At 45.6% G+C, this 19494-nt stretch overlaps 3 protein-coding genes across 3 annotated transcripts in view; 1 reads left to right on the forward strand and 2 right to left on the reverse strand.

The window, feature by feature from the left end:
- The window catches only part of SLC25A20 (solute carrier family 25 member 20), a 29802-nt gene extending 25619 nt beyond the window's left edge, over nucleotides 1-4183 (reverse strand). Inside the window, exon 1 of the mRNA XM_032319088.1 lies at nucleotides 3932-4183. Coding sequence (XP_032174979.1) covers nucleotides 3932-4036 — 105 coding nt within the window. The 5' untranslated portion in view covers nucleotides 4037-4183. The remainder of the gene's footprint in view (nucleotides 1-3931) is intronic.
- Nucleotides 4184-16752: 12569 nt separating this feature from the next.
- Nucleotides 16753-18352, reverse strand: LOC116588833 (uncharacterized protein ARIH2OS-like). Its single transcript, XM_032340447.1, is given in 5 exon segments — nucleotides 16753-17573; nucleotides 17575-17864; nucleotides 17866-17969; nucleotides 17972-18062; nucleotides 18341-18352. Coding segments are annotated over 5 exon segments (786 nt in total). The 3' UTR covers nucleotides 16753-17284.
- Nucleotides 17870-19494, forward strand: part of ARIH2 (ariadne RBR E3 ubiquitin protein ligase 2) — a 49008-nt gene continuing 47383 nt past the window's right edge. Inside the window, exon 1 of the mRNA XM_032319169.1 lies at nucleotides 17870-17983. The gene's annotated coding sequence lies outside the window, so the exon portion shown is untranslated. The remainder of the gene's footprint in view (nucleotides 17984-19494) is intronic.

Below are 19494 nucleotides of genomic sequence, written 5' to 3' on the forward strand. Positions count from 1 at the left end.
GGAAGTCAATCCAGATGACTGCAGTCCCAGACAACACCTACTGTAGGGGGAGGTGAACTGTCTTTAGTTCAGTACTTTTTTTTTTTTTTTTTTTTAAAGTAATCTCTATACCCAACATGGCAACCAAACTCATCACCTCAAAATCAAGAGTCATACTCTCTGATTCTTGATTTCGACTCAGGTCATGATCTCAGGGTTCTGGGATCAAGCCCTGCATCAGGCTTCCTGCTCAGCAGGGAGTCTGCATCTCTTCCTCTATACCTCTGTCCCTCCCCCTGCTTGTCCTTGAGCTCTCTCTCTCTCTCTCTCTAAAATAAATAAATAAATGTTTTAAAAAAGAGTCACGTGCTCAGGGCGCCTGGGTGGCTCAGTCATTAAGTGTCTGCCTTCACCTCAGGTCATGATCCTAGGACCAAGTGCCACATCAGGCTCCCTACTTGGTAAAACTGCTTCTCCCTCTTTCTCTGCCTACTGCTCTCCCTTCTATGTGCAAGTGTTCTCTCTCTCTGTGTGTCTAATAAATAAATAAATAAAATCTTTATTTATTTAAAAAGAGTCACACTCTCTACCAACTAAGCCAGTCTTGCAGCCTGGTTCAGTATCTTTTTTTTTTTTTTAAGATTTTATTTATTTATTTTTATTTTTTTTTTTATTTTTTTTTTTTTTAAAGATTTTATTTATTATTCAGAGACAGAGGGAGAGAGCGCGAGCGAGCACAAGCAGACAGAGAGGCAGGCAGAGGCAGAGGGAGAAGCAGGCTCCCCGCCGAGCAAGGAGCCCGATGTGGGACTCGATCCCGGGGCCCCGGGATCACGACCTAAGATTTTATTTATTTACTTGACAGAGAGAGATCACAAGTAGGCAGAGAGGCAGGCAGAGAGAGAGAAGGGGGAAACAGGCTCCCTGCTGAGAAGAGAGCCCAATGTGGGACTCTATTCCAGGGCCCTGAGATCATGACCTGATCCCAAGGCAGAGGCCCAAACCAACGAGCCACCCAGGTGCCCTCGGTATCTTTTTTTAATGCTGTTATTAACACATAATTTACACACCAAACGTTCACCCTCTTAAAAGTACACAATTCAATGGTTTTTAGTATTTTGAGTTGTGCAACCTTCCTTACAATCAATTTAGAACATTCTCATCACCCCAAAAAGAAATGCCACGCCATTAGTAGTTACTCCCCATTCCTCTCTCCTCTCAGCTCTTAGCAAACACCTACCATCTCTATAAATACGCCTGATATTCACCAAATATTAAGTTTTAATTTTAATTGGTCTATTTGTCTTTTTATTGAGTTACGAGAGTTCTTTACACATTCTGGATCCCAGCCAATATCTGGAACCTCACAAGTGACCCTGAGCCAGGCCATCTGCCTAAGCTGCCCCCAAAATCCTACCTCACAAGGACTATGAGAGTTAATGACTACTCTTGTTTCATATCAGTACGCTTTGGGATAAGTTGTTACACTGTAATAGATAACTGATACACCAAGTTACTTCTGCAGTCTATTTCCTGGCTGTTTTTCCTGCTCAGAGTTCTTGGGCTTCCAAGTCCTTCTCAGGTTGCTATCATACTAACCTTTTCAAAACACCATTTCAGCATGCTATTCCTCTGTTTCTTTAGAATCTCTTATCCTTATATTTGTTAAGGCCTTATAGGTCACCATAAGGCATCACTGTCTAGGCAATGGAGAGAACATGCAAATCTAAACTCAGAGGATAGAACGGTGGAAATCTCCAGAGGCTCCCACTGCTTTAGATCTAAAATCCCTTATATTGGCCTTCGAATCCTCCATGGTCAGGCATAACCTCCCTTGCTTGGTAGGCAGGGAGAAAGGTATCAAAACTGCTCATCCCTTTTTGTGTTTTTGTTTTGTTTTGTTTTGTTTTGTTGTAAATCTCATCCTTGTCCCATCATGACCTCCTCCAACCAAGTCAGCAAGAACATTAAAGTACCCCATGGCTGATCTTATTTTATAGCCTGACTCCCACTGCCAAGCCTGTAATCTGCCTTCACTCTTGCCCTCCCCACGCCCAGATGTCTGGGTTTTTCTACTTCTCTAGTCAGAACTCAGCCAGCCCTTAGGGACCTGCCATACAGTCTTTCCAAACTCCCAACTCTGAAATACCGCAGTTCTTGCCTTCTCAGGCCACAACTAGTGACCTTGGACCTTAGAAGGTGCCCCTAGACTAGGCTTTGACTGGAGCCCATGTGGCTCTCTGAGGTCAAAAGGACGGCAATCAGTAATCTGTGATTTGTTTAAGCTTAAAACAGGCTTTCTGGCTGATAAAAACACCAGGGAACATTTTCGGTCATTTACACTTCGGTACAGAGATAACTGGGCTCTTCCTGAAAGGGACATCTGTGGGGAGGAAGGGCAAGAGGATACAGAAGTTAAGGGCAACATTTGTGTAAGGCAGCCAAGAAGGGTTTTGTTTTCTTTCAAGAGAAGTCCCAAATGCCTAGAACTAACAAGATGTCTGGCTCCATGGATCAACAGTAGGATGAGAGACCAGACAATTCTTCTCTTAGCAGACAGTGCTGCCTACAACAACCATTTTCTGGGAAGCACAACACACACAGCATTTACCATCAGCTGAATAAACATCTGATTTCACGTTTCACAGTGCTCTAACCAGCCTGGTTGTTTTAATCCTGATCTTCCTGTAGGATGACTCCAGCTCTTTCCCAGATGAAAGGCAGCAAAGAGGTTGCTGCCCAAACCTGCCAAGAGGAAGTGTCCCCAGAGCTATCTCCTAGGGAAGAAACCCAACCAATATTCTAGTAAGTCCCCTACACAGACTTCCCACTCTGCAAAACTCATGTGGGCTCCCCAAAGGCCCACCCTCCACATGATCTGTCAATTTCCTCCAAATGTGTGTCCAGAAATAATGATAGAAAACTCAGATAGGGGCGCCTGGGTGGCTCAGTGGGTTAAAGCCCCTGCCTACGGCTCAGGTCATAATCCCAGGGTCCTGGGATCGAGCCCCACAATGCACTCCCAGCTCAGCAGAGAGCCTGGTTCTCCCTCTCTCTCTGCCTACTTGTGATTTCTGTCAAATAAATAAATAAAATCTTAAAAAAGAAAAGAAAACTCGGATAAAGTTTTGAATGCTAAGTCACAGGGCATGGACTTTGGTCTCCAGGAAGGCCTTGCTAGAAGTGTTGCAGGGGGAGGAACTGAGTTGAGGCAGTATGTGAAGAAGACCTGGGAACTAGCTCTGATGAGTTTCCTTCCCAGAGCCTGTTTGATTAGGGCTTCCTCATGTGGGAGTTGTGAGGATCATCCCGGCCCTGGAAGAAATCAGTCGCTTGCTTTCCTTGGAAGCGACTCCATCTCTGAGGTTATCACCTTCCACAGGAAGTCTATCAGGCTAACAGGAGGTAATAGGCTGAAGATGGCCAAACCCCTCTCTGCAGCGGGAAAATTAGAAGGAGATGGTGATGGGTGCTCAGAGAATGTGTCAAAAGGCATCTCTAGAAGAACTGCACCTCTGCCTAGCTCTCCCCCTGAGGAGGGCTTTAACAGTGACCTCTTTCAATCCTGCTGATAATGTTATAAGGTTTGCAGATAATTAGAGCTTGGGGAGAGGGGTGGGTTTTCTTTCCTGTTCCCAAAGAAGTGGCGCGGGGTCGGGAAAGGATGCCGGACAGAGAACTTTAAATCAGAGCCCTTAATGGACGGTTAGAGGCTGCTCTCTCTGTGCTGTCTGTCTCTTTGGGGCGCAAGGAACAGCCCCCCCTCCGCTCTCCAACCCCGCTCCTCCAGCCCCGCCGATCCTCGAAAAGAGTTAAAGGGAGACTTCCTAGACTTCTCATTTAAGTTCTCACGGGCCCCGCTTCTATCCTGGGCTGTGCCTCCTGGGAGACGCTGCACTCTGCGCCCCTCCCGGGCCTCCTCCCTCCAGCCGGCGCCCCAGCCTCCTCGCACCTTGACCGTGTCCAGCGGGTGCCCCACAAATACTAGGCACATGCCGCCAAAGCCGCCGGCCAGCAGGTTCTTCAGCGGGCTGATGGGCTTCGCTTCATCTGCCATGGTCCGTCTGTCGGCCTCGCCGGCACTGTGTCGGTCTGTTCCGGACGCGTCCTGCTCCACAGCCCCAGCTACAGCGCTGGCAGCGCCAACCTTTCACCCACTTTCGGGTGGGCGGGGCAAGAGCCGGGACAGGTTGGGAGGAGGTCCTAGGCAGCCGGGTCTCGCTTCCGCCGGGAGGGCGGCTTCCGGTAGAGGCCCCGCCCCCGATAGGCGTGGTTCGAGAAAGCGGAGTTGGCACCCATACCCTCTGGGCGGTGTTTGGGAGCGCGGGCGGTTAGATTTACTCCTCCAGGAAGTCTTCTCCGACTTGAATGTTTTCTACTCTGGACTCCAGTTCCTTCAGTCACTCCACTGAGGCCGACAGCGCTCTGCTACGTTCCAGGCACCCTTCCAGGTGCTGGAGGCACAGCTGGTAGCTCAGCACACGGGTCCCTGTCCTTATAGAGCTTATAGAGCATAACAAAGATAAAAAGTGAAAACTAGGGGTGCCTGGGTGGCTCAGTGGGTTAAGCCTCTGTCTTCGGTTCAGGTCGTGGTCTCAGGGTCCTGGAATAGAGCCCTACATCAGGCTCTCTGCTCGGCGGGGAACCTGCTTCCCCCCCCTCTCTGCTCGCCTCTCTGCCTACTGGTGATATCTCTCTCTCTCTCTCTCTCTCTCTCCCCCCTTCTGTTAAATAAAGATTTTATTTATTTTTCAGAGACAGAGGGAGAGAGCGCGAGCGAGCACAGGCAGACAGAGAGGCAGGCAGAGGCAGAGGGAGAAGCAGGCTCCCTGCCGAGCAAGGAGCCCGATGTGGGACTCGATCCCAGGACCCTGGGATCATGACCTGAGCCGAAGGCAGCTGCTTAACCAACTGAGCCACCCAGGCGTCCCCCCTTCTGTTAAATAAATAAATAAAATCTTAAAGAAAAAAAAAAAGTGAAAACTGCATAGTGTTTCAAGTGGTGATAACTGCAATGGAGAAAAACCTGGGAAGAGGGTTAGAGAGTATGGGAGACAGCAGGTGAGTCTTTGGCAGTGTTAAGTAGGTGAGGGAGGATTTCACTGAGGAAGTGAGGAAGTAAGTTCTACGAAGCAGAGGAAAAGAAAAAGCAAAATCCCTGAGTTGGGCTATGCCTGGCCTGTTTGAGGAACCACAGAGAGGCCTTTGAGGCAGAGGAAGAAATAGCAGGTAATGACATGGAGATAATACTGGCACATTAAACAGGCCTTGTGTGCCACTATGAGGACATCAGCCTCTCCTCTGAAGGAGATGGGAGACAGAAGCCATTCTGGGTTTGTTTGTTTTTTAAAGATTTATTTATTTGAGAGAGAGAGTGCGTGCGCTAGAGCGTGGTGGGGGGAGGGAAAGAGAGAGGAAGAGAGAAACTCAAACAGACTCCATGTTGAGAGTGGAACCCAATACAGGACTCGAACCCAGGACCCTGAGATCATGACCCTACCTGAAACCTGAGCGCCATCAACTGACTGCACCACACAGTGCCCTCCATTCTGGGGTTTTGAGCAGGGGAGAGACATAGTGAGTTCACAGCATCCCTCTGACTGCTGGATGAGAATAGACTATAGGGAGCAAGGAAGAAACAGGGAGCCTTGAAGAAGCTAAAAGTCCTGGTCAGAGGTGCTGGCTTGGATGGGGCACAGAAAAGGAAGTGGTGAGAAGTATTTGGATTTTGGATATATTCTGAAAGAAGAACCTAAAGGAATTGTTAATGAACAAAACATAAGGTATGTGAGAGAGGAGTTAAGGAGGATGCCTTAATGACTCTAGGTGGATGGTATCCAAGTATTCACCATCTTACTTTTTCATCATTTCTGTATATTTAAAAATATTCAGTTAAAAAGCTGTGAGCAGGGACGCCTGGGTGGCTCAGTTGGTTAAGCGGCTGCCTTCGGCTCAGGTCATGATCCCAGCGTCCTGGGATCGAGTCCCACATCGGGCTCCTTGCTTGGCAGGGAGCCTGCTTCTCCCTCTGCCTCTGCCTGTGCTTGCTCTCGCTTCTCTCTCTATGACAAATAAATAAATAAAATCTTTAAAAAAAAAAAAAAAAAGCTGAGAGCAGGGGCGCCTGGGTGGCTCAGTGGGTTAAGCCGCTGCCTTCGGCTCAGGTCATGATCTCGGGGTCCTGGGATCGAGTCCCGCATCGGGCTCTCTGCTCAGCAGGGAGCCTGCTTCTCCCCTCTCACTCTGCCTGCCTCTCTGCCTACTTGTGATCTCTCTCTGTCAAATAAATAAATAAATAAAATCTTTAAAAAAAAAAAAAAAAGCTGTGAGCAGGGATGCCTGGCTGGCTCAGTTGGAAGAACATGAGACTCCTGATTTTGGGGTTGTGAGTTCAAGCCCCATGTCAGAATTACTTAAATAAGTAAAACTTGAACAAACAAAAAAGTTGTGAACAATAGACATGTGGCAGTCATGTCACTGTCATGTCAAGCTGACTTGATAATAATCCTCCTTTATAGTGCTCTCAAGCTAGAGGGAAGCCGGACTGGGGAAGATGGATGGGCCGTGTAGGCCTGGCACGGAAAGATGAGTAATCTTTCCGTGCCCAGGATCAGGATTGGGATTTGACTGAGACTGGCTGCTCTAGAAGTCCTATAGGGGAGTAGAGGGCAAGGAGGAGGAGGCAAGGGCCCAAAGCCTGTCTTCTCTATGTCATATATTTTTTCTAAGAGGGGATGGGGAGCCATGGAACAGTATAAGCATAGTGAAGACATGATTAGATTTGTTTTAGAAAATCTATTTTAGGGGTGCCGTGTCCCTCAGAGGGTTAAGCCTCTGCCTTCGGCTCAGGCCATGATCTCAGGGTCCTGGATTGAGCCCCACATTGGGCTCTCTGCTCAGCGGGGAGCCTGCTTCCCCCTTTCTCTCTACCTGCCTCTCTGCCTACTTGTGATCTGTCTCTGTGTCAAATAAATAAATAAAATCTTAAAAAAAAAAGAAAGAAGAAATCTATTTTAAAGATTTATTTATTTATTTGACAGAACGAGAGAGATCACAGGTAGGCAGAGAGGCAGGCAGAGAGAAAGGGGGAAGCAGGCTCCCCGCGGAGCAGAGAGCCCAATGCGGGGCTCAATCCCAGGACCCTGAGATCATGACCTGAACCAAAGGCAGAGGCTTAACCCACTGAGCCACCCAGGCGCCCCAAGAAAATCAATTTTAGATGGATGAATCTGTGTTGGGAGAGACTGGAAGCAGGGAGACCAGACAAGAAAGAATTACTGCAGTCTAAGCAAGAGGGAGAGAAGGCATGAAATGAGGCAAGGGTCACTGTTGGATGGAAAAAAGCTAGAATCCAGAGGCTAATATTACCAGAAACCTCCAGCCACTCTGAATTTCAGACACACTCCAACTGCAGTAGTCATGGCACCCTGAGGACACATTTGGTCATTATCAGATGTACAGACTGGGAACCAGGAGAGAGGTGAAGCCAGAGACAGAAGCCAGGAAGGCTTCAATAAAGAAATATATATCCAACTGCTGGAAGACTATACCATGGGGAAATGGGCTGGCCTGTTAGGAGGAGCCCCCACAGCAGAAGTTGTTGCTAGAGTTTTAGAGGAAACCGAAGAGAGAGTGATGCCTTTCAGTAAAAGGGATAAAAGGGTTAAATGCTGGATGAAGCTAAGGGATTTTAAACACTCCTTAGGATGAACTATTAGTCATTGGTGACATTTAGAAGAAGCTTGCCAAGAGTGTTGATGTGGTAGGTTGAGTACTTAACAGGCAGCAAGAAGGCAGAGGCACTAACAGCAGTTACTTACTGGTTCGAGGAGTTTGGCAGGGAAGCCAACAGAACAAAGACGTAAAGGAAGGTTTAGATTTCAGTGTTTAAGATGAGACTCAACCTCAGCTCCTCATTTCACCAGAATACAATACAAGTAGTATTCCCCGAGCAGTCAAAGTTTTTTCATAATCTTATAGTAGCACACTTCCTCAACCTTGTTTTTCTCTAGACTCTATCTTCATCTCTGAGCAAACTGAGCTTCTCCTGGTTTACCACACAGATCTATTACTTAACTGCCTCCCTGCCTTGACCCAGGCCTTTACACTTACTTTGCCCTTCAGGACATAATGTCCTTCTTCCTACTCTATAACATGTGATGCAAACGAGGTACACTGAGTTGCTTCCACATGCTAGACATTGCCCAACCAGTGGTTCTTAACCATTTTCAGGGCAGAAAACCCCTGGTATCCCTTCCCCCAGAAAAATGTACATAGACATATACAGGTTTGCTTTCAGTCTCATGAGAACTTGAAGCCATCCTTGACCTCAGATGAGAAGTACTGTTCCTAAGTCCTGGAAATCAAATATGGGCTAATCTTCCTAGTGTCCCTTCTTTGGTCCTTTTTTCTTCTTTCTTTCTTCCTGGCCTCAAATTCTAAGTCTGGCCAGAAATCTCTCCAATCTCTATACTTAGCATGGGCTTCACCCTTGCTGCCCACAGGGATCTCAAACTCAGGATTCCTGAAGGTAAGTAGCATCCAGAAAAAAAGAACCCACAAGAAATCTTGAATTTATTTATTTTTTTAAAGATTTTATTTATGTATTTGACAGACAGAGATCACAAGTAGGCAGAGAAGCAGGCAGAGAGAGAAGAAGGGAAGCAGGCTCGCTGCTGAGCAGAGCCTTCCCCCCCGCCCCCCACCCCGCCAATGCAGGGCTCAATCCCAGGATCCTGGGATCATGACCTGAGCTGAAGGCAGAGGCTTTAACCCACTGAGCCACCCAGGCGCCCCAAGAAATCTTGAATTTAAAAGAACTTCACAGATGAGCTGAAATTAAAGTATGGACACTCCAAGAAGAAAATTAGAAAGCTGAAAGATCAAGCTGCTAAATCTCTTTAAAAAAGCAATGTCAAAAAAAGACAAGCTGAAAAAGAAGAAAGGGAAATTATGGCACAAAGGACAGATTCAGAAGCTCCCACCTCTCTAATAGTATTTCCAGTAGGAAGAGACAACAGGGAGAGAGGATATAACCAAAGAAATGAAGAAAATATCTCAGTAGGAAACTCACATCTTTCAACTGAAAAAGGCCAGTGAGAACCAACCAAGATGAATAACAAAAGGCATCTATATGTTCTACAGCAACTTTTCAGAACAGAAGGGAAAAGAATCTTAGAAGCTTTCAGAGTGGGGGGAAAAAAAGGAGCTATCAAGCAAGGAATAAAAATTAAAACATGGGGGAATTATCATTCACCATGCTGACTGTAAGACAACAGAAAATAAGTTACAGGGGCACCTGGGTGGCTCAGTGGGTTAAAGCCTCTGCCTTGGGCTCAGGTCATAATCTCAGGGTCCTGGGATTGAATCCCACATCTGGCTCTCTGCCCAGCAGGGAGCCTGCTTCCCCCTCTTTCTCTGCCTGCCTCTTTGCCTACTTGTGATCTCTCTCTCTGTTTGTCAAAAAAATACAAATCTTAAAAAAAAAAAAAGGAAAGAAAGAAAATAAGTTCCAACTTCTGAGGTAAAATCATTTTGAACCTTCAATCTTATACCGAGCTGAACTAGCATTCAAGTAGCTGGAAGCAACAAGCATACTTTTAATGAAGAAAAGAAAAACTTGGAAAGTTTGCTACCCATGTGCCTTCTCTTTAGGAATTAGTCAGGAATATACTACTTACCGCCAAACAAATGAATCCAAGAAAGAAAATATGGTAAACAAAGAAACTTGAAAAACTAATAGTGATCTTTTTAAAATTTTTAATGTTTTATTAACATATAATGTATTATTGGCCCCAGGCGTACAGGTTTTTGTTTTTTTTTTTTAAAGAAATTTTATGTATTTATTTGACGGACAGAAATCACAAGTAGGCAGAGAGGCAGACAGAGAGAGAGCAGGAAGCAGGCTTCCTGTTGAGCAGAGAGCCCTATGTGGGGTTCGATTCCAGGACCTGGGAACATGACCTGAACTGAAGGCAGAGGCTTTAACCCACTGAGTCACCCAGGGGCCCCTGTGAATCACCAGGTTTATACACTTCACAGCACTCACCATAGCACATACTGTCCCCAATGTCCATAACCCAACCACCCTCTCCCTAACCCTCTCCCCCCTGCAATCCTCAGTTTGTTTTGTGAGATTAAGAGTCTCTTATGGGGCGCCTGGGTGGCTCAGTGGGTTAAGCCTCTGCCTTCGGCTCAGGTCATGATCTCAGGGTCCTGGGATTGAGCCCCGCATCGGGCTCTCTGCTCAGCAGGGAACCTGCTTCCCTTCCTCTCTCTGCCTGCCTCTCTGCCTCCTTGTGATCTCTGTTTGTCAAATAAATAAAATCTTTAAAAAAAAAAAAAAAAGAGTATCTTACGATGTGTCTCCCTCCTGATCCCATCTTGTTTCATTTATTCCCTTCCTATCCCACAAAACCTCCACGTTGCCTTTCAACTTCCTCATATCAGGGGCAAAACTAATAGTTATCTTCATAATCATTGATATTCAATTAAAAATAAGATTCTTGAAGATTCATATGAAACGTGGTACCTGGCCATATCCAACAATTTTCTGTTTGTGGTGGATTTCACCATTACCTATTCCTAAATTTTAGAGGCCAGCATAACCCTGATGCCAAAATCAGACAAGGATAGCATTCACATAGAAAAAGGAAACCAGAAACTACTATCACTTAATGCATGAATAACAAAAATATTAAAGGTAAAATATTAGCAAATCAATTTCACAAAGTTTTAAATGGATAAGGTATTATGACCAAATGTGGTTTAAAATCAGTGAATACCAGGGCACCTGACTGGCTCAGTGGGTAAAGCATGCAACTCTTGATCTCAGGGTCATGGGTTTAAGCCCAACATTGGGTGTGGAGCTTACTTAAAAATCCCATAATGTGTTGGGGCACCTGGGTGGCTCAGCCAGTCAAGCAGCTGCCTTCAGCTCAGGTCATGACCCCAAGGTCCTAGGACTGAGCCCTGCCTACCCGTGCTTTCTCTCTGTCAAATAAAAAAATCTTTTAAAAAATGTTTTTAAAACCCCATAATGCGGTCATAACACTAGTATAGTAAGGATGACAATCCTATGATCATCTCAATAAATGGTAGTAACTATGTAATATTTGTGGTGGACGTGGAGTTATGAGCTAGAACCTTCTTCAAGGAAGGCCTGGCTGCCCAGCTGTGGAACACAATAGCAGACAGCCTCTAGGTCTCAGTCCTTCAGGAGATGCCTTAGCTTCAGATAGGCGCCTCCCCTCTAGGCATACCCTTCCCAAGACAGCCTACACCCAGTGACTTAGCAAGTGTACAAATCCAAGTATGTAAAAGTGTGTAAATATCAGTCTGACCCAGTATAAGATACTCTGATAGGCACTGTTCATTCTGTTACAGGGTTGCAGGGTTCTTGTCTCCCAGAGTCAAAGAATGAATCTCAGACACAAAAGGATGAATGATAGTTTATTAAGTGAAGGTGAGAACAGAAAGAAAGTTCTCTAGAGTGAGAGGGGTCCCTTCGTGGTTGCCAAATGATATAGTTTTGAAATGTTGGTGAGGTCTGGAGCCGATGACCAAGGAAGAATTCTGGAGATGTCTTTGGTGCAAAAAGGTGATTTTACTAAAACTTGGGGACAGGACCCATGGGCAGAGAGAGCTGCACTGGGGTCATGCAGAGTGGTCCATTATACACTTTCAAGTTGGGAGGGGATTAGGGATAGCGTAAGCCTCCAATGAATTTTGGAAGGTTTCCAGGACCTTGAGGGGGCTAGCTATTGTTAGGAAAAGGTCATTTATTACTGTCCAATAAAACCTTAGTCATGAGTCCCTTCGGATGTATATCAGTAGGTCATATGCTTGGGGGATGATTGCCAACATGTATCATGGGGTGGGTCGAGATAAAGGAAGTTTCCAAAGGAATTTTTGTATGTTAAAGAAGACTTACAGGCTCCCCAGGGGTTGAGCTACAGTTGCCTTTTACCCTTAGCAAAGTGTCAGCATCTAGGTAGTTGAGTCCCTAGAGGAATGTCACTCTGCCTATTACAAAAACTTGTCAATGGTCTGTAAGTAGTAAGGAAATTAAGTAATTTTTCTCCTGCCTTCATTTCCCACATCAATTCCAGTGCTCTCTGCTGTGTTAATGGCAGCTTCACTGGGCCTGCAAAACAGTTCAACTTTTGCCTCTGCCCAATTCCGCTTCCTGATCCTTCCCTTTATGTATGTTGGTACCTAATAAATACCTTGCTCTCTCAATTCCATCTCAGCACTTGTTTCCAGAGAGTCTGACAAGCAGTAGTAGCACATAATCATTCCTTATCAAAAACAAAACAAAGTTGGGGGTAATTGGCTTGCTCAGAGTCAGAGGAGTATGCAACTTTTGCTCTTGGAGTCGTGAGTTAGAGCCCCATGTTGGGTGTAGAGATTACTTAAATAAAGAAAAAGTAAAAAAAAAATTAAAAAGGAAAAGTACATAGGGACACCTGGTTGACTCAGTCAGAAGAGTGTGCGACTCTTCTTGATCTCTGGGTTGTGAGTTCAAGTCCCACATTGGGTGTAGAGATTACTAAAAACAAAGAAACAAACTTTAAAAAAGGAAAAGAACAGAAAACTGTAAACTTAAGATTTTAGGTAAACTCCCCCCCTTTTTAAAAGATTTTATTTATTCGTCAGAGAGAGCACAAGCAGGGGAAGCGGCGGGCAGAGGGAAAAGCAGGCTCCCCGCTGAGCAAGGAACCAGATAAAGGACTCAATCCCAGGACCCCAGGATCATGACTTGAGAGGAAGGCAGACACTTAACCGAGTCACCCAGGCGTCCCTGTATGTATGTGTGTGTGTGTGTGTAGATTTCATATATATATATGTATCTATAGATATCTATATTCATATAATATAGATCTATATTATATGAATATATATGAATATATATCTATATTATATATATCTATATTCTATATATATCATATATAGATATATATCATCTATATTCTATATATATCATATATAGATATATATCATCTATATTCTATATATATCATATATAGATATATATTCATATAATATAGATCTATATCTATATTATATGAATATAGATATCTATAGATACATACATATATATGAAATCTACACACACACACACACACACCCTTTTTTCATTAATAAAAAGCTATCATCAATATTATTCTGCTTTTTCTTTCTTTTTTTCTTTCTTTCTTTCTTTGACAGAGAGAGAGATCACAGGTAGGTAGAGAGGCTGGCAGAGAGAGAGAGAGAGGGAAGCAGGCTCCCTGCTGAGCAGAGAGCCCGATGTGGGACTCCATCCCAGGACCCTGAGATCATGACCTGAGCCGAAGGCAGCGGCTTAACCCACTGAGCCACCCAGGCGCCCCTATTCTGCTTTTTCATTCAGTGGAAGGTACACTGTTATCCCCATTTCACAAATGAGAAAACTGTCACAGAGAGGTGAAGTTCCTTGCCCAAGTTCACACAGCTAGGAAGTCACCAAACTAGGATTCTAACCTTGGGCATCTGGCTTCAGACCCTACCTCTATAGGCCTATAAGGCTAAAGCCTGTGATTGAAAGCTTTGAGAGGTTTTGAATAGGGAATTGACACATTTTTATACTTTAAAAAGATCTTTCTAGATAACGTATAGAACAGATATAGTAGGATGGGTAGAAGTATGGAGACTAGTTAGTTGCTCACATCCAGGCACATATGGTGGTGGTTTGTACTAGAGCAGCAGATGGGGAGAAGTGCCAAACCGGGACAGATCAAGGAGGTATATAGCACTTACAGATTGAATGTGGAACTGGAAAGGGAAAGAAGAGTCATAGGAGACTTGTAAATTTTTGGCCTGAGTAAACAATGAGAGACAGTAGCATTACTGAGCTGCGACACACTTGGGGAATGACCAGTTTGGGGTTAAAATTGAGTTTTGTTTTTGGGACTTCAAATTTGAGTGTTAAGGGGCGCCTGGGTGGCTCAGTGGGTTGGGCGTCTGCATTTGGCTCAGGTCATGATCTCAGGGTCCTGGGATCGAGCCCTGCATTGGGCTCTCTGCTCAGGAGGGATCCTGCTTCCCCCTCTCCCTCTGCCTACCTCTCTGCCTACTTGTGATCTCTCTGTCAAATAAATAAATAAAATCTTTTAAAAAAATAAAAAAAATTTTGAGTGTTAATATAACTTCCAGATGGGCATATTGAACGGACAATTGAATATATTGAATGTGGAGTTTAGGGAATTGGGTAGGGCTAGAAAGAAAAATCTGTTAAGTCATCATTGTGTTGGAGGTCCTTGGGCAGAGACTGGATGAGACTACTAGAGAATGAGTGTAGTTAGAGCAGAGGATGAAGACAGAGTGACTCCATTCCCCTGTGCGATACTCCTCACAGCGATTTCATACTTATTTCATGAGTTCTCTGATTTTTTTCATCTCTTACTAGACCAAAGCTCCAAAACTGCGGGGATTGTGATCTCCTTCCCCCACCATTATATCTAACAACATGGTGCCTGGCCTTCAGGTGGGCTCAAAGAATCAAAGGCGTTTTTAAGAGGTGATTTGGCAATATGAGCATAGCAGTTGACTCACAATTCCACTTCTAGAAATATAACCCCAAACGTGTTCAGAGTCATGCAAAAAGAAGTACATCCAAAGGTGTTTATTGTGACATTATCTCTAATTGTGAAAAACTGGAAACAGATGACCTGCAAAGGGAGAATGGTCAATCTGTAAATATAGATATATGTGTAAATGCATAGAAAGGATCAGACAATGGTAACAACCCCAGATAGGGTAAAGAGAGTTGAAGTGAGTTAATGGGAATATTCACATGTTGCTATCAATAGTTTTTGTTATTTTTTTACAACTTTAATATATCAATATATTAGTTGCATAATTAAAATCATTAAAGGTGAAGGTGAAAGCTTGTATGTATAAGATCCATATATGTAATATGTGATGGGACAGATTATATTTTCCAAAGATGGCCACACCAACATATATCCCATTCCACATGTTTTTCTTACAATGTGATATGATGTTGGTTTTCCTCTATCAAGGGTGGGGCTTCATTTCATTCCTTTGAACCTGAGAGGACATTTGCAACCACTTGGGCCAATAAAATGTGGTAGAAGTAATGCTGTCTGACTTCAAAGGCTAAGGTATAAAAAGAGATACAGCTTCCACCCAGCTCCATTCTCTTAAGGCACTTGTCCTTGGAACCCTATCCTTGGAACTCTATCATGGAAACCAGACCAATGTGTAGAGGCCATGTGTGTATGTATTTTGGCTAACAGCTCCAGCTAGACCCCCAGCTGACAGCCACCAAAACCCACGGAATATATGAGCAAACAATGCTTCCTATGATTCCATCTCCTAGCTTTTGAGTCTTCCAGCTGACATCCCAGACACTGAGGAGCTGAGATAAACCATTTTCACTGTGACCTGTCTCGATTTCTGAACCACAGAGATCATGAGACTTTTAAATATTTCACATGCACACATATTTTGAAAAAGTATATATATATATATATAAACATACACATTTCATTTCTTATTCTTATCACTTAAGAGTACATAAAAAATACCTTTCCTTATTAATAGATGCCTTAGTACTGCATCATTGCTAATGGTTTTCTTTATTGTATATTTTACCATAATTTAACAAACTATTACTTTTGGACATTTTGGGTGCTGTAAACATTCCCTATTTGAATCATGATTCCAAAGCACATATATGTGCACATATTTTTATGATATCCTTAAATATTTTTGTTTCTTTAAAAGATTTTATGTATTTATTTGGCAAAGAGAGACATAGCAAGAGAGGGAAAACAGCAGGGGTTGTGGAAGAGGGAGAAGCAGGTTTGTCATGGAGCAGGGAGTCCGATGTGGGGCTCGATCTGAGGACCCTGGGATCATGACCCAAGCCGAAGGCAGACACTTAATTGACTGAGCCACCCAGGCATCCCTATTTTGGCTTAATTCTTAAATCTCTATTTCCTGGACAGAAACTGCCACTGGCATTATTATCAGCCCAATAAATGGTTATGTAATACAGTAATAATGAAAACACAGTTGTGGGCATCTGGGTGGCTCAGTGGGGTAAGCCTCTGCCTTTGGCTCAGGTCATAATTCAGGGTGCTGGGATCAAGCCCCACATCAGGCTCTCTGCTCAGCGGGGAGTCTGTTTCCCCCTTTCTCTCTGCCTGCTGCTCTGCCTATTTGTGATCTCTGTCAATAAATAAAATCTTTGGAAAAAAAAAAAAAAGAAGAAAACACGGTTGGATCTGTGCCCTTAAGAAACTCACCTTTTGGGATTCCCAGGTGGCTCAGTCAGTTAAGCATCAACTCCTGATTTTAGATCATGATCACAGGGCTATTAGATAGAGCTTCTGCCCAGGGTACAGCCTGCTTAGGATTCTCTCTCTCTCTCCCTCTTTTTTGCTGTCCCTCTCTAAAACAAACAAGCAAAAACTCACCTTTAGTAGAAGACAGGTTAACAAATATGGATAATACTTGTTCATATTTGTTCATATGTCAAGCACATGGATGTACATATGTACGTATTATATGTACATCCATGTGCTTATGAACAAATTCTCTATTTTGCAATTGCAAATAGTGGTACAGAAAGTTTCCTTTTGTTTGCTGGAGAGCATTTATTACCAGTATACCAAAATGAAAGCTTCTACTTCAGATTTCATTTGCAAAAAATATACGTTAGGTCTTTTCCTAGTATCATAATTTAAAGGAATATGTTTCGTGAAGACAAATGAAAGAAGCACATTCAAGTTTAGTAGACTTTTACGTTGTTAACATATATACAATTCGTAATCCTGCAATTGTTAGTCATTGCTATTGATTTTCACTCCAAATTTATTTGGGCTTTCTAGGATTTGTTTCCTTTTGCAGGAGGGAGGATTTCTAGTATTTGCGCCTTATTTAGGTACATGCTCTTAAACTGTTAGCTGAAAACCATGTATAAGAAATACACGAATACACGCATGGAGCAAGAAATAAGAGCTCGTTACACACAGATTCTTTGCGTATCAGTACATACACGACTTGTGTATGGGTGGAAATAGTTTGGGTTATGAGAAGACTCGCACAGCCAGGATGCTCCGTAACATCACCCGCTTCACCCTCGCATTTTCACTCGTGCAGCAGCAACCTGAGGGAGTCTCCGGGTCTTTCTATCCACAACACTTGGCAACAGGTCCTAGAAGGAACTGGCAGTCATAATGACGCATACTTCCTAAACTGCTTCTAGAAACCGTGTAGCAAGGCAAATGTGGAATTGAAGAAACGAAATCACGATTCAATCTTGGACGATGAAGCGGGAGACCTGGGTGGGCCAGGCCGCGGAGAGTAAAGGGAAAGCCCGGCCCGGTCTGTGCGGCTGGGGGCCACCAGGCGGCGGGCTGAGAGTGCAGGCAGAAATTCCCGGGCCGGCGCAGCGACCTAGAGCCCCAGTTCTTCTTCCTCCAGACAGCGGCCGGGAGACAACGGTCCTTTGGTACTCCATGGACGTCAGCATGTCTTCTGTGTGCACTACACTCGAATACAGTGAAGCGAGCAGTCCATCAGAAAAACGCTGGTTAAAATTATCCCGGCGGGCGGTGCCAGCGGGCGAAAGCCGGAAGAGACGCCTTGACCACTCTCCAATAAGCCGGCTCCTCTCCTCCGCCGCCTCCCGCAGCCGTGGGCACTGGCCGTGCCAGGTCACACTCAGGATCGCAGTGCTGGACTGCAGTGAAGCGCGGGCCAAGGGACGCTATCACCCAGCACCAGCCCGCGACCTCGGCGACCTCGGGTCGACCCCGGGCCGGAAGTGACGCAACTGCACTGAGCACTTCCGGAGCTGCGGAGACGGCTCCACCGGAGGAAGGAGCGCGGGCCTTGACCGGCGTCGGCCCGTAGTCTCCGCCGCCGCCTCTGCGCCTGTGTCTGAAACCTCTGGCCCGGCCGGACCCGGTCTAGTCCGCCCGGGCTCAGCGGCCGCGGGCTGCGGCTCCCGGTAAGTGTGCGGCGCGGGTCGCGGCCTTGTTTACCCCGGCGGGCCGGGGAAGGGGGGGGTTGCCTCGTCGCGCGCCTCCCTAGCCCTACCGGGGCTCCGCCTTCATCGCCTCCCGCGAGGTCCCGGTGCCCCCGGGCGCTGGGTCCCGGTCTCAGCGCCCACGCCGCTCGCGGAGGGGCGGCTGAGGGCTACGACAAGGCGGCGGGCGCCTGGCGTTTCTCGGTTTTTCCTTCTCCTCCCGTCTTCCCAGCTCCCGGAGAGGTCGGAGGCCAGTGCCTCTCACCGACCGGCGCCGGCGCCTCTGGGCCCTCCCCACCGGGCGCGCCGGGGATACGCGCCGCCTCTGGGGCCCCGCACTCTAGTTATCATTCGGAGCCCTCGCAGTGCCACCCGCGCAGTTAGTTAACGCTCGCCTGCGAAGGGTCCCCCTGCGCGTGGGTTCGGTGTCCTCGCGGCTGTCCCTGCGCCTCGGTAGAAACGTGCGGCCCAGGAGCTGGGCCGTCGTCTCTCCGGACGCCGCTGTGCTAGCCGCAGGAGAGACAACCGTGTTGTCGGATGACTTCACCTCTGTACTGATTGTTGCTCTGTCCCGTAGAACTTTCTGCCACAATGGACATATTCTATACTTTTGTTCTTAAGTAGGGTAACCACTAGCTACACGTGGCTGTTGAGCATTTGACTTAGGGCTAATGCGACTGAAAACCTGAATTTTAGGGTTTTGTTTATTTTTATTTTTATTTTTATTTTTTTAAAGATTTTGTTTATTTATTTGACAGACAGAGATCACCTGCCTAAAGAGGCAGGCAGAGAGAGAGAGGAGGAAGCAGGCTCCCTGCTGAGCAGAGAGCCCAATGCGGGACTCGATCCCAGGACCCTGAGATCATGACCGGAGCCGAGGGCAGAGGCCTTAACCCACTGAGCCACCCAGGTGCCCCCTGTTTAGTTTTAAAGTTAAATTTTAATAACCACACGGGGCTAGTGGCTACCATATTAGACAGGCTAGTATAGTGTCAGGTTTTGAAACTAAGTTATTGGTTCATTTTTTTTTTAAAGATTTTATTTATTTGACACAGAGGAGAGATCACAAGTAGGGGGGGGTGGGGGGGTGGTCAGGCTGCCCGCTGAGCGGAGAGCCTGATGCGGGACTTGATTGGAGGACCCTGAGATCCTGTCCTGAGCTGAAGGCAGAGGCTTAACCCACTGAACCACCCAGGCGCCCGGGTTCATATTTTTAAAGTGCTAAGTAGTTTTCTTCAGAGATGTATCCTTATTAAATGACCATTCAGAGCCAAATGTTATGTCTGGAGTAAACATCTTCAGACTTGCCAAAAAGTTTTCTTGTCAACTTTAAACTGAGAGAGAAGTCTTCAGTTTAGATCCTTTAGCCCAGGGAGGGAGGGTGTCACGTCTCCTCAACATGTGACTTTGGTTCTGGGGGAAAAGTAATTTATATTACTCCTTTTCTGTTTGAGGTGGAGGGATAATATTTAACATCCAAAGGAAATCAGAGC

The sequence above is a fragment of the Mustela erminea genome, chromosome 1 (assembly GCF_009829155.1).
Source record: "Mustela erminea isolate mMusErm1 chromosome 1, mMusErm1.Pri, whole genome shotgun sequence".
Classification (NCBI taxonomy): Eukaryota; Metazoa; Chordata; class Mammalia; order Carnivora; family Mustelidae; genus Mustela; species Mustela erminea.